The 12,275-nt window shown below is 37.6% G+C and overlaps 1 protein-coding gene across 6 annotated transcripts in view; it reads right to left on the bottom strand.

The window, feature by feature from the left end:
• The window catches only part of MARCHF1 (membrane associated ring-CH-type finger 1), a 223,406-nt gene that overhangs the window by 30,078 nt on the left and 181,053 nt on the right, over positions 1–12,275 (bottom strand). For 5 of the 6 annotated variants that reach the window (XM_068187157.1, XM_068187158.1, XM_068187162.1 and 2 more), the window contains 2 exons: positions 5,360–5,439; positions 4,344–5,075 (listed from right to left, as the gene is read on the bottom strand). In XM_068187157.1, the coding sequence (XP_068043258.1) occupies positions 4,344–5,075; positions 5,360–5,439 (812 nt within the window). The remainder of the gene's footprint in view (positions 1–4,343; positions 5,076–5,359; positions 5,440–12,275) is intronic. The other variant, XM_068187163.1, reaches the window with a different exon arrangement.

The raw sequence follows: 12,275 nt of genomic DNA, 5'->3' as shown, positions 1-12,275 counted from the left end.
CCCAGGGAGAAACAGGTTAAAAACCCTCTAGCAAAACACTGCAGTCTGGAAGTAGAGCATCTTCCATTTTATGGTGATTTTAGAAGGCTCTGGATGGTACTTCAAGTCTACATATCCTGCATTACAGTTTCATCACTGGGTCCTACATCAAGGTGTCAGCATAAGTATTTAGAATGAGTGTTAAAATTCAATGGTATAATTTGAACCTATATATCTATCTTTCTTCAACTTTCTGGTTTTTCTTCCTCAAGGACTTATTTCTTACCAATTACCTTTCTGTCTGCTGATCTCCTGAGCATGCTTCTACCTGAATATTTCAGAATGTAAGTCATTTCATGAAAAATACTTTTTTTTTTGCAGGTCCTACTAAATAATATTAAGAAAAGAAAACCCTGCAGAAGCATTTGATTTCAGAGAGAAACTACATAATCATATTGCCTCTTGTCATGTGCAGTATACAATACACAATTCCTTCCCATTTATAATTGTGCTAACACAGAGAACTGACCATATTAGTATTTTCCTAAGTTTATAATGGCCTTTTAATTAACACACTAGATTCTGAAAACTGTTTTTTAAAAATTATGTTTGAAATATACTTTACAGATCTCATGAATCAACTTAATCATCTCCTTACCTCTACCCTTCCCTGCTTGTTTTCTCACATGCCCTACTATTATACCCTATTCCTCAAATGAGGGCCTGCCATTATACCTGACTGCAGAAAGATGCATTCAGAGTTCAACAAAATCAAAATTTGACTCCCATTAAGCATCTTTTTTCCAAAGTGAGAAACTCCACTTTAAGTGCATGTGTTTTTTCTGAAATGACCGAATCAGCACTACATAAAGATTGTACACCAAAAGCCTAACTAGTTAAAGAAAAAATATATTTCAACTATATCATCAATAATAAAAATACCACAAGATATATTCAGAATCAATACACAAAACACTTATGATCCACTAGTGATAATATCAACTACTCAATTTTTTTTTTCTTAGTGATTTCCATGTGAAAATCCATGGGTCTAACTTCTCACAATCCATTCACTTTGTCATGTCCAATACACAGCTGTTCTCTTTGGGGAGATTATCCACATGCAGACCAAAGAAAGCTGTTTCTGAAGCTGTGCCTCAAGCCATGGTAAATTCCTGGATAAAGTATTTATGAAGAAAATCTCAGGCACAGGGCAACTTAGGAAAAGGGGTATCCAGATGTACGATTTAGAAAGCCTATCCTGTGAGTTAAAAAAAAAAAAAAAAAACTAAATTAGGTGCCAAAACAACTCAGCACAGCCACAACTCATGTTGTATGTCAGAAGAAGAAACCTTGCCTCCTAATGGACTCCAGTTGTCCAGGAAAGAGACTGTAAAGGTCAGGATTGATGCCATGACATTTTTTCAGCAGTTTGGAAAGAATCAGTGACACTAGAAGGGCAAATAATTCACTGAAGTGACCAAAAGGCTCCCCTTAGGCTAGCTGAAGAACATATTGCACAATGGTACTGTACTTTATCTGACTAATGTGCTTATGCTGGAATTGAGTGTGCCCTGTCACATTCCCGCTCATGCTGCTAAATGCAGAGTGAAGAAACTGCCAGCAATCCATGAGGAAATGAAGGAAAAAAGTTGTCTACCCAGAAACTTAAAGACAAAATAACTGTTGCCACGACATGTTTGTGATCCCTGTCCCTCTGCTATTTCCACACAATACCATTTATGTGAGGGCCATTCCTCTCAGCCAGTGCTATCATATCAACTAAAAGACATGAATAGCTAGGATGAAAAGCTTGAAGAAACTCCCCAGGAAAAAAAATCTTCCACATAACAACCAGCTATGCTAACCTAGTCTTAGCATAAACATGACAAAACCGCCCTCTTTTTTCTATTTTTCATGCAGAAAAATGGTGTATATGTGCACAACTACACTGACATGCAATTATTTATTTGGTTTTTGTTTCAGATTGGAGTTTGGGAATTTTAAAAAGAAAACATACCACAGATCACAAATCAATTAAATGCATGGACATGTCCTGAGAAATAGAAACTACAGTGTGTTCTGAATTGGCAATAAAAACATGTCTTCCTTTTTCTTCAGCTGTCAGCAAACTGATTAAGTAAGACAACTTACCAGCTATAAAAAATTAACAGGCTTTTGATTTTGCTATGTTTTTCCTAGCTGTATTACAGTCATTATGACATATCTGATAATGACAAAAACAAAAAAAAAAAAAAAAAGAACACAGGAAAATGCGTTTCTGACTGGCTTTAGAAATTTTGCAGAACAGGTCTCATTATCAACCATACTAAGTTTAATGCTGGTTGTTCAAAGAACATCTCCACTGATACTGAGCCTAAGGACACAACCTATCAAAATTTTTCAACTTTCCTCAAATAAGAGCCTGGCTGAAAAGTCTGCATGCACATCCAAAAGGTCCATCCTTGAACCAAGCTCCAAGTCTTGCAAAAAGTGCCTGAAAAATTATAATAAAATTCAGTGGGCTGAGAAGACAAATGAAAGACTGGAATTCACTTTTCATCTGAAAGCAAATTCTAAGTTTGGTGACTTAGGCAACAGCTAGGACTAATCTACGTAATGCATTAACAGAACTTTATTTTTTTATATTTATATATACACACCTATATATACACCATATATATGTGTGTGGGAGGGTATATCTATATACCCACACACAAATTTATTTATTTGTGTATTTACTACAGTATAATGAAGCCCATATGAAGACCTGTGCTGAAGTTGTTTTTTTTTTTCAGGTTTCGGGTAGCTCATATTCTTAACAATTATTAAATGACCTGTTATGTATGTATGTACTACACTGGATCTTCAATCTGGGCGGTTCAGAAATAGAAGACAACACTGAAGCTGTTGTAATTATCTGTGTGCACCTCTGAATCATGCCCTGTAGATAAATTTCAATAACATGGTTTACCACTGTGGCTGTTTCTTTGCATTTCTATAAGGCAGAGAGAACCTAAGCCTGGTCCTAATACATAAACTCATGCACAAACACAGTTGGACTTTGAAGAACCTTAAATTATTATGACAGACAATGGACAGACAGTGGAAATGTGCATTTTAGCTTGGTAAGTATAAAAAGGAGTGCATAGCCCCAGCTGTGTTAGTAATAGCTTATATCTTCTGCTGCAAAAAACACCCCACAAAATACCTGCATATTACCTCTTTTCTTTTTAGAAATAAGATCTTTACAGTGTTTCACTAGGTTGAAGCATACTGTGAGACTGCATGATGTGGCATCATGAACTTCCTCATCCTCCGTTTACATTTCCACACAAATTCTTCCCAGCAAAGAAAAGTGAGAAGTTTTGGGTTACCATATGAAGAAACTAAGCCTGATTGCCACTTTGTAGATGAGAGCCAATGCTGGCTCACAAGTTCGGTGAGGGAGAAAAAAGGAAATACTTGTTTCAGTTCTGTTAGACTTACAGTATGGTGCATTTTCATTTACCACTGAACTAAGTAACTCAAATGTTCCCAGCTGTGTACTCCAAATTTGGATGTTAGCCCAAAAGTGACTAGCTTGATCTCGTTTCCAGGGTAAAATGCTCACCTTCTGGTTGCATGCTACACAACAAGGGCATCAGATTGTCAGAGGCCTGAGCTTCTGAACTGAAGAGAACTCCTGGTGTTGCTTTTTCTTTCCCAAAACTTATTTTACTGTTTATTCTGCCCAATCACCCTTTTGTATCATTCCAGTCCTTGAGAGGGATGACTGAACTAACAGCCCATACACATTCACAGTGTGGAGGTGTTTGGCAGTGCAAAATCACAGACAAATTATGCCCTACTAGAGACGATGCTCTCCAGGCACCATCCACTGGATTCCTGAAGTAATGGCAACTCTAAGGGACACCGAATCAAGACCATATATTTATTTCATGTAAGCAATTGAAAAATTACATAGAGGGACCAAAGCTGGATTTGAACTGATCACTTAAGGAGGAAAAGCTCCATATCCCATTGTACTGAGCTATCTGGCACCCTGCTTCATTCTCTGCCTCTGGCCAGAGATTTTAAAAAAACAATGCTCTGCCAGAGGACAGAGTGGGTCCATCTTCATGGAACAAAGACAAACATTGGGTACCCTTGTAAGATTATTCCTTTTAAATAAGAGAAGTATCTCTTCAGATTGAGATATGCTAACTTCTCAGTAGCAAAGGTTCTTGTGTTATTTCCTGTGGCCTGCCTAGCAGTTTATTACCGAAAAATAGTGACAGAAAGCAGTCAAGGGAAAGCCATACAGACCATGGCAGGGAGAAACTCATCTTAAGAATGCTAAATCCTTCTTATAAGGGACTAACCTGCATACTTCTAAATCATCAGACCAGTCATCATACAACACTGGAGGCTTCTGAACAGCATGAGGCACAGTGGGCTCGGCCCCAGCAGGCGCTCCATGATCTGGGACTGCCAGAGCATTGCTGCCAGAGCCTGCCTCTGCAAAGGAGTCCTTCGTGTGTCTAAGGAAAGGAGCAGGCTGCCGGTCTCTGTGGTAGCTTTTCCCTTTGCTTTTCCCACATTTTCTTGAGGAAATCCTTCCTTCCTGAGATGATGCTGAAGACTGTGATTCCTTAGGCCTTGGAATCCTTCGGCGGCGATTTAAAGTAGGATTCTCAGGGTCAGACACCTCTTGTTTCTCTTTTCCCATTGTCCCCAAGGTGACAAGTTCAACAGCATTATTGTTTGAGGACCCATCCTGGTTACTGCATGATCTATTGTTTCTTCTCCCTCTCCTGGCCATCCTGGCCTTTTCTCTTGCTCTCCTCCTAGCCTGAGCCCACTGACCCTCATCCGAAGATGATGATGAATCAGATGCATTCCAGCTGGATCTCGGAGGCTCAGGATGCAATTTACAGTTTCTCCCCTTTCCTTGCTTTTCTGTGTGCTCACCATTGTCTCCAGCCTCTCTTTTCCGCCTAAACCTTCGTTTTATGAGTTTCTTACCACCAGGCTCCCTATTAGAAGGGGCCAGCACCATGACAGGGGTTGCATGTTCAAGCTCATCTTCTGACAAATCATGCAAGGTAGTAGATCTAGACAAAGCAGTAAGCAAAGGAAAGGGATGGAAATGGTAAGGGTGGTTGGAAAGAGAAATCACACACAAAAAAACAAGAGGATGAGAATGAGAACATGAATTTTAATAGAAAAACATGAGACTAAAATGCAAAAACAAAACCAAAACAAAGAGAGATCAAATGAAAACTAAAGTCTATGTCAATTATGAATAAAGTTAAGCAGAAGCAAGAGCTACATAATATTCCATTAAAGCAATTAACAAGTATCAGTCAGATGAAAGTATATTTTTCTCAGCACATACCTACAAATGTCCTGAGTGGAGGGGCAGACAGACAACCGAGATTGACTCCTGGGAGCTGTTCCTGTTGTAGGACTGCTTGCCTGTTGAAATAAATTAGACAGTTTGGAATCTTTGTCCATGAAATACATTGCAGATATTTTACTGTTTTGCCACATGATCACAAAATTAAAATAACTGTTTCTGCTGTTCATAGCGCACTGTTGAACACACAGAAGCTGGCAAAATACAGGAAGCTTGAACAAAAGTGAAACCCATTTGTGGAACTAAGTACGCCTGAAGTGTTTGAGCTCTCATTCGCTCATGACTACTTCTTGTCACTGTTTGAGGAAGCAGCTTTCAGCATTTGAATTTTCATTTGGCTCTACTGTAAATGTCTGAAGGGGAAAAAGTACTGATTTTCTTTCATGCAGTCAACCAACCACAATGATGCCTTTCCAAATCACGTGAAGTGCATTTGCAATACACTGAGTGATGGAGAGCCCAATGCTAACTTGAGTGGACTGATGAAACAGCAGGAAGATTAGAGTGTGTTTTAAAAGGTTTTCAAGGCAATCAGATCTTCTAGAAGAGCTGAAAATGTTAAACTGAGATGAGCCAGAAAAATTCAAAGTGCAGCTCTACGGAGCTGATCACATTCTCAAACAGCAGAAGAGATATAAAACATGTTTAGTATGTGACATTTTGCTTATAAGGTTGTTGCTACAAATTGCAGATTCAGTTACCCAATACTTTCACTGAAAACATATTTTGATGGTGTTAACAACAAACCATTTCAATCTGCCCTGCTATCTACTGGCAGCAGAACTGTATGGAATCCAAATGTAAAACCAAGGCATTGTGATTCTTCAGGATCCCTCACAAGACATGGTATTGTGGAAAGTGGATTCAATACAACTCATTCTTAAGGCTATAACCTTCCTGTAGCTGATCAGGAGTATTAGTTTTTAGTATCCCCATCCACCCCATTGTGATCACCACTTCCAAATGCAGAAAAAATACCACAAGCCTCAGTATTCCACAAGATTGTGCACCAGATGCAAGGAAAGGATGACTATTAAGCAAGAATACAAAGTACAAATCATACAAAGATGTAAAGCCTGTTATCCAGATCTTTTGTACTAGCAAATCAAATTCAGTCATATAATTGAAATTATTTGACACCACAGACATTTTTGTGGTGTTAAAAAGGTGTTGGAAAATTAGTAGTACAAGCAAAAATAATTATGAACAACAAGTACCTGCCAACACCTCACTTTTAGCCGAGGTTCTCAATATCCATTCTATTTAATGCATACATCTTTTGGAAACATCAGTCACCACTATGAGGATTTTTGCTTTTATATGGATACCAGCTGAGACTTAGGAATAGTGCTTTTGCAAGAAAACAATCTTCTAGCTCCGGGAATTCAAGTAGCCATTTTTACCTGTTGATTAATATTGCAAAAATACACCAAACCCACGACCAATATTACTAATTCTTTACTTCTAGTTCCATGAACAAAACTCAGAGATTCAATGACTAAGCTAAAATGAGAAATTAGATTGATAAAGTGATTGATAAATTCATTTACACAATCCTTGTTTTCCAAGTTTTTGCCATGTCTGGATTCACCATCAAAGGAGGAACATTAGTGTGTATACATACAGTGTCATGCTGGAAGAAAAGGACAAGTATCTGTGAGAGAAATTGTATTTCATATCTTCTTTTCTACAGAAGCAGTATTTCAATTATATGCATTGGGACAGAGCATGAGTTTTTCTTATATACATATTGGAAACATATGTTAGATGCAAGGTTGGATATATAATCTCCTTCCATCTCAGCCTTTGAGACTAGCATTAACTAATTAGGCATGTCTTAAGCTACTTAATGAGGAAAGATGCAGACATCAGCACCAGTAACTAATGTTACTGGGTTATGTGCTGCTGCTGCATGAAAAAAACATCCCTCCAGACTAAGCCCCAGCTAAAAGACTGCTAAACAAATCCAGCCCCAGAGTCGAGTGTGGAATCCTAAATTCATCCCTCATGATGAGCTCATTTCTTTTTTCCCCGCACAGCTCCAGGACTGTTACCATTGCTTCTTTTGGGATCTCAGGGATTTGGCCTGGTCTTAAATGGTGGTCAGGTCAACTCCATGCAGTAAAAGGAATTTTTACATCACTTTGCCACAAGCAGTACCCTTTGAAGGGATAAGGAGACTGGCTAAGCTGGCCCAGCAACCATACAGTAGGTCTGCACAAGTTCAAGAAACTTTCAGCAGCTATTAAAGCAGGAAGCCAGCTAGACAGTTCTTAAGAGACCTGAAATAAAGCCAAAAACTAAACAAACTCCTTGAAAAGCTTTACACTTATGATTTGGAACTGCAGACAAGCAGAAATCTAATTATTTTAAGATAAAAATTACATTACCAGTTTGACTACTTAAATCTTATATTTCACTTTCAACTGTCAAGAGGTCTGGACTGTTTCAGCCCTGCTCAGTCAAATTTACTTTCTAGTTCCCCAGTGCAGGCATGATGCTATGTTTGGTTGAACATAACTCATAAAAAAGTTTATTTCCTTCAAAACCAATTTACATAAATATCTTTTACAAAATGAACGCTTTTTGCTTGTCTGTTTAAGCCCTATCGGAGCAAACACGAGAAAACTGGCAGGCAAAAAGCCAATGCACCATTTAAGTCTTCAAAGCATGACAAGTTATTCACAAGATAACTCAGACACTTACCTATGATCAAATATAATTAATTTGATTTCTACAACTTCGTAACACTAATTTTTATCTACATTATCTAAATTTATATACATTTGTCTACATTAAATTATATTTTCATGGTAAAATCATAGATCCATAGGTTGGATGGGACCTCAAGGATCACCTAGTCCAACCTTTCTTGGCAAAAGCACAGTGTGGACATCATGTCCCATCATCCTGTCCAGTTGAATCTTAGAAGTGCTTGATGTCATGGAAAAAAAAAATGAACTGAGGAAGTGCTTTCTAAAACCAAAAAGGTTAGTGTTTCTGAAATTAATTTTCTGCCATTGATTTGTGTCCCTCACAGGAAATGGAGGCCCTTATTTTGTAAATAGGTCCAGTCTTTGTAAATTAAATAGGAGTGGAAGGACCTGCTAACATCAGGTCTGTCCTTGCTACCACATGTCATATGAATATAATAATTCACAGCTAGATTACCTGTTTTTAAGAACCTGCAAATTTCAACTCAGCTGGATGCCAAGTACAGACCTCTATCCCCAAACCCCTTTACTTTTCATTCTACCCTGTTCTAACAGCAGTAACTGTATCTGCTCTCTGCTACCAGCACTGCCTCTAGGTTTACCCCAATTCTTTTGGCAATATTCCCTCTTTGCCATCTCTTCTACAAGCCATACATCCCAAACTAATTTAAAAATTTTAAATAATAAAATCCCTTAAAACCAGTCCAAGAGCATTTACTTGGGTAGTGTGTTTACAGAGAAAATTGTATATTTTCAAGGCATATCTGACAAACCAGAACACAATTTGAATATAATTATATATTATATATATAATTTGAATATATTCTGCTCACGTCTTATCAGTCCAGCTCTTTTGGGAATGTATATGCAAGAGATGTTGGAAACAGTCTCAAGCAGACATACAGCTCTTATTGCTATAATTGCTATTCCATTGCTATTTTGCTATACAGCACATTGAATATTTTGAGATACTGTATTTAGTGAATAGAGGGATCAGACTGATGGTGAGGACTCCAATTCCACCTGGGAGGCTGAATAACAAAAAAAAAATTTAATAATATTCATTGAATGAATGTCTTCTTCAGACAGGTATATTGTACAGCTCACTGGAATGGGAAAACTAAACAAGCACTGTACTAATTTTATCATAACAAATTACATCAGTGGCAGAATTAAATGTGGTAATTCAAAATAAAGCTGTCTCACAATTAATTTATAAGCAAGGCAGCTCAATTCTCTATGCCATCAACACAAGGAAGAGGTCTAAGGGATAATGCCAACTCCAGCTGATCAGGTTTGGCATTTAAAAAAGATTGTTAGTAGAGAGAGATTCCCCAGTCACCACCTTCTGCTGTCTTGGCCAGTTTAGATGAACTCTCTTGTCAAGGGTATGCAATTCAATAACAGACATGACAGGACACTCATCCATAATTATTTTTAGTATGTTGGTAGTGTGCTTTTCAAGCGTAGTACTGGTAAATACAGAGTTTTCAGGATAAACGAGATCATAATCACTTACCCAACACAAGGGGACTTCAGTGTCACACACTTGTGTCTGTGTTAGAAAACCAGTAAAGACAGAAATGGGGGACAGAAACAAGTACAACTGGTGAAAACAGTAAGAATTTCAAATCCAGGCTTCTTTTACTTAGGTGTTCAGGATCTGACAGAAGTTTCCAGATAAAAAACATAAAACAAAATAAAATAAATAAAATGGCATAGGATAAAAGTCCTTGGAGGCCATCTATTGCTTAATCTTCATGTTAAATCTAGGGCAAGAACATGAGTCAAGTTGTGCTCTTCTTAAGAACATAGAAGGGATCTGCTTTGGCTTAACAGAAAAGCTGAGTAAAAGAAGATTCTAGAAGTGCAAAGAATTCCAGAGTAAGGGAGTGAAGCTTTGTATTGAAAAACCAGATGATGTAATGGACAGCTTATATAAAATGGCCTCACAGCTATCACCAAAAAGGCTAATGAATCCTCTCCTGTCTCTGATCTGAATAGAAGCATTTCCAAAAGCTGGTCAACTTAGAACACTGCTAAAGAAGAAAGCTGCAGACAATTGCTGGGTGATAGGGCAGACAGGGAACATGTCCAATGCTTTTATTCTCCTACTGAGTTTGCTCTAGCAGCAGTTATGCATCACAGAATACTCCAGATCCCACCAGCCATTGTAGTTAAAAAGCTGAAACTCTATACTGTTTGAGAAAGAGCACACAAAGGAATGGATCCCTTAGAAGATTAGAGCAGTTTGTCTAGCGATAAGCTCAGCAGGAGACCCAGCCTGTGCATTCTAATCTAAAAATTTCTGCTTTATAAACAATGCAACATTCTGCAGAAAACATCCACCTTTATGAACTTTTATGTGGACAGATCCTCAGGTCTAAAAAGTTCCAAAACATGGTGAAGGTGACCCAAGGTGGGTGTTATTTTACAAGCTCGGTCTTGATGGCAACTTTGTGTGCATGGGTTTGCGGGAAAGGGTTTCTGCATTTTGGTTTGTTTGGCTGTTATTTTTTTTCTCTATTTTTTCTTTATGATAGAGTTCTTGCTTTGTGCTCAGATTTCAAAGTTGTTTTAATCTGATTGATGCCTTCACAGCAACTGTTACATTAATTGGTAACTGAATTTCTGTTAAATATTCTTTCACAGATTTTCCTTTTTTGTAAATTATTCCTTGCACAATTCTTCTCCAAAGCTTTTCTTTCTCTCCTTTCCTCCTTCTTCTCCTTTCATCTGCCTCTGAAGAGAAGGAATGAACAGAAAAGTAACACACAAGGAAGAAGCAGAAAAATCCTTAGGATTCTGCCAAACATACTACTCAGCATCTTTAAAAGTCATTATGATCATGTTATAAAGTGGCTTGAAATCTAAAATCAAAATTGCAAATAGCAAATCCATACTATCATTTATAAAATGAAGCAAACAAGTGATTACAGCTTTAACTTGTAAATTCAATCAGCTTGTTTAAGTTGTTTTCTCCTGCCTTACTAATCTATGTTAATCGTTATTTTCAAGGTACAGGTTTGACTAAAAAACCCACTTTTTCTATAGGCATAGAAGCACTGCTAGCTAAGCTTTGAATTATCAGATGGATTATAGTATGCATTAGTCTTCGTATCGTAGCAACACTACATACATAGCAACATTAATTTTTTATTAGTGATTCTCTTCAAGGATACATATTTCTAGTCACTATCATTTTCTTAATAAAAATGTTTCATACTTCTTAAAAAAATATAGACAATTGGAGCAAAGGATGTGCCAGGTTTTTTACAAAAGATGCAGAGCCATAAGACCAGCAGCTTTTGACTGTCTGGAGGGAGCTAAATGGAAATTTAGCCTACAGGAAAGGTGAAGCACAAAACCTGCATTTTCTTTGTTACTGGATTTTGTGGCCCTTTATTGCTAAAGGTAGGCGGTACTCAGAGAACCATTTAGAATTTATATTCTAAAGAGGGTATCTGTTGTCACACATCCCTCTATCTGCAAGACTGAAACCCTCAAAACATTCCTATATCCTAAACAGCTTTCACTCAGATGACACTCCTGCCATGCTCTTACAAGTGCCTGTGAGTGCACACACCCACCATGTTCTTCCCTGGGTCTGGTGGACTGTGCAGGAGACAGACTGGATAAAATCCCATCTGTGAGGATACCATTCTTATGCTTGAACAACTCCATTCTGGTGTGTATTTGATGTCTATTTATTCCAGGCCTAAAGGAAGAGAGAAGCCTAAATGTGCCAAAGCAAAAGGGTTGTAGTAAGAATATTGAAATGACTAAACCAAAAGAAGTGAAACCCTGAGAATGCATCATTGTGAAAAACAAGAGATACTGTATTTCTATGAAGTGCAATAAACATAAAACTGCATGACCCCCCCCCCCCCCAATTTTTTACCACTGTAGAAACAAAGTTTGCTTAATTGAATTTGTTTTTAGGACTAATACACAAAATGTGCTTCTGAGTGCCATGGTGAAAAAACAAATGCCGTACAAAGATTTCTGGAGTATATATGTAACAGGTATGTTACAGATCATAATTACTATTTACAATTACAGAAATAATTAAAATAATTATAAATTATAAGCATATGTAATAACTTGCATGCTCCATTTACTGAAAACAAATCAAAGCTGCTTCTGTATGATATTGGCTATCACAGGATAGGACTGAATTC

The sequence above is a fragment of the Anomalospiza imberbis genome, chromosome 4 (genome assembly GCF_031753505.1).
Source record: "Anomalospiza imberbis isolate Cuckoo-Finch-1a 21T00152 chromosome 4, ASM3175350v1, whole genome shotgun sequence".
NCBI classification, from domain to species: Eukaryota; Metazoa; Chordata; class Aves; order Passeriformes; family Viduidae; genus Anomalospiza; species Anomalospiza imberbis.
This window is presented reverse-complemented; position numbering and strand designations above follow the sequence as displayed.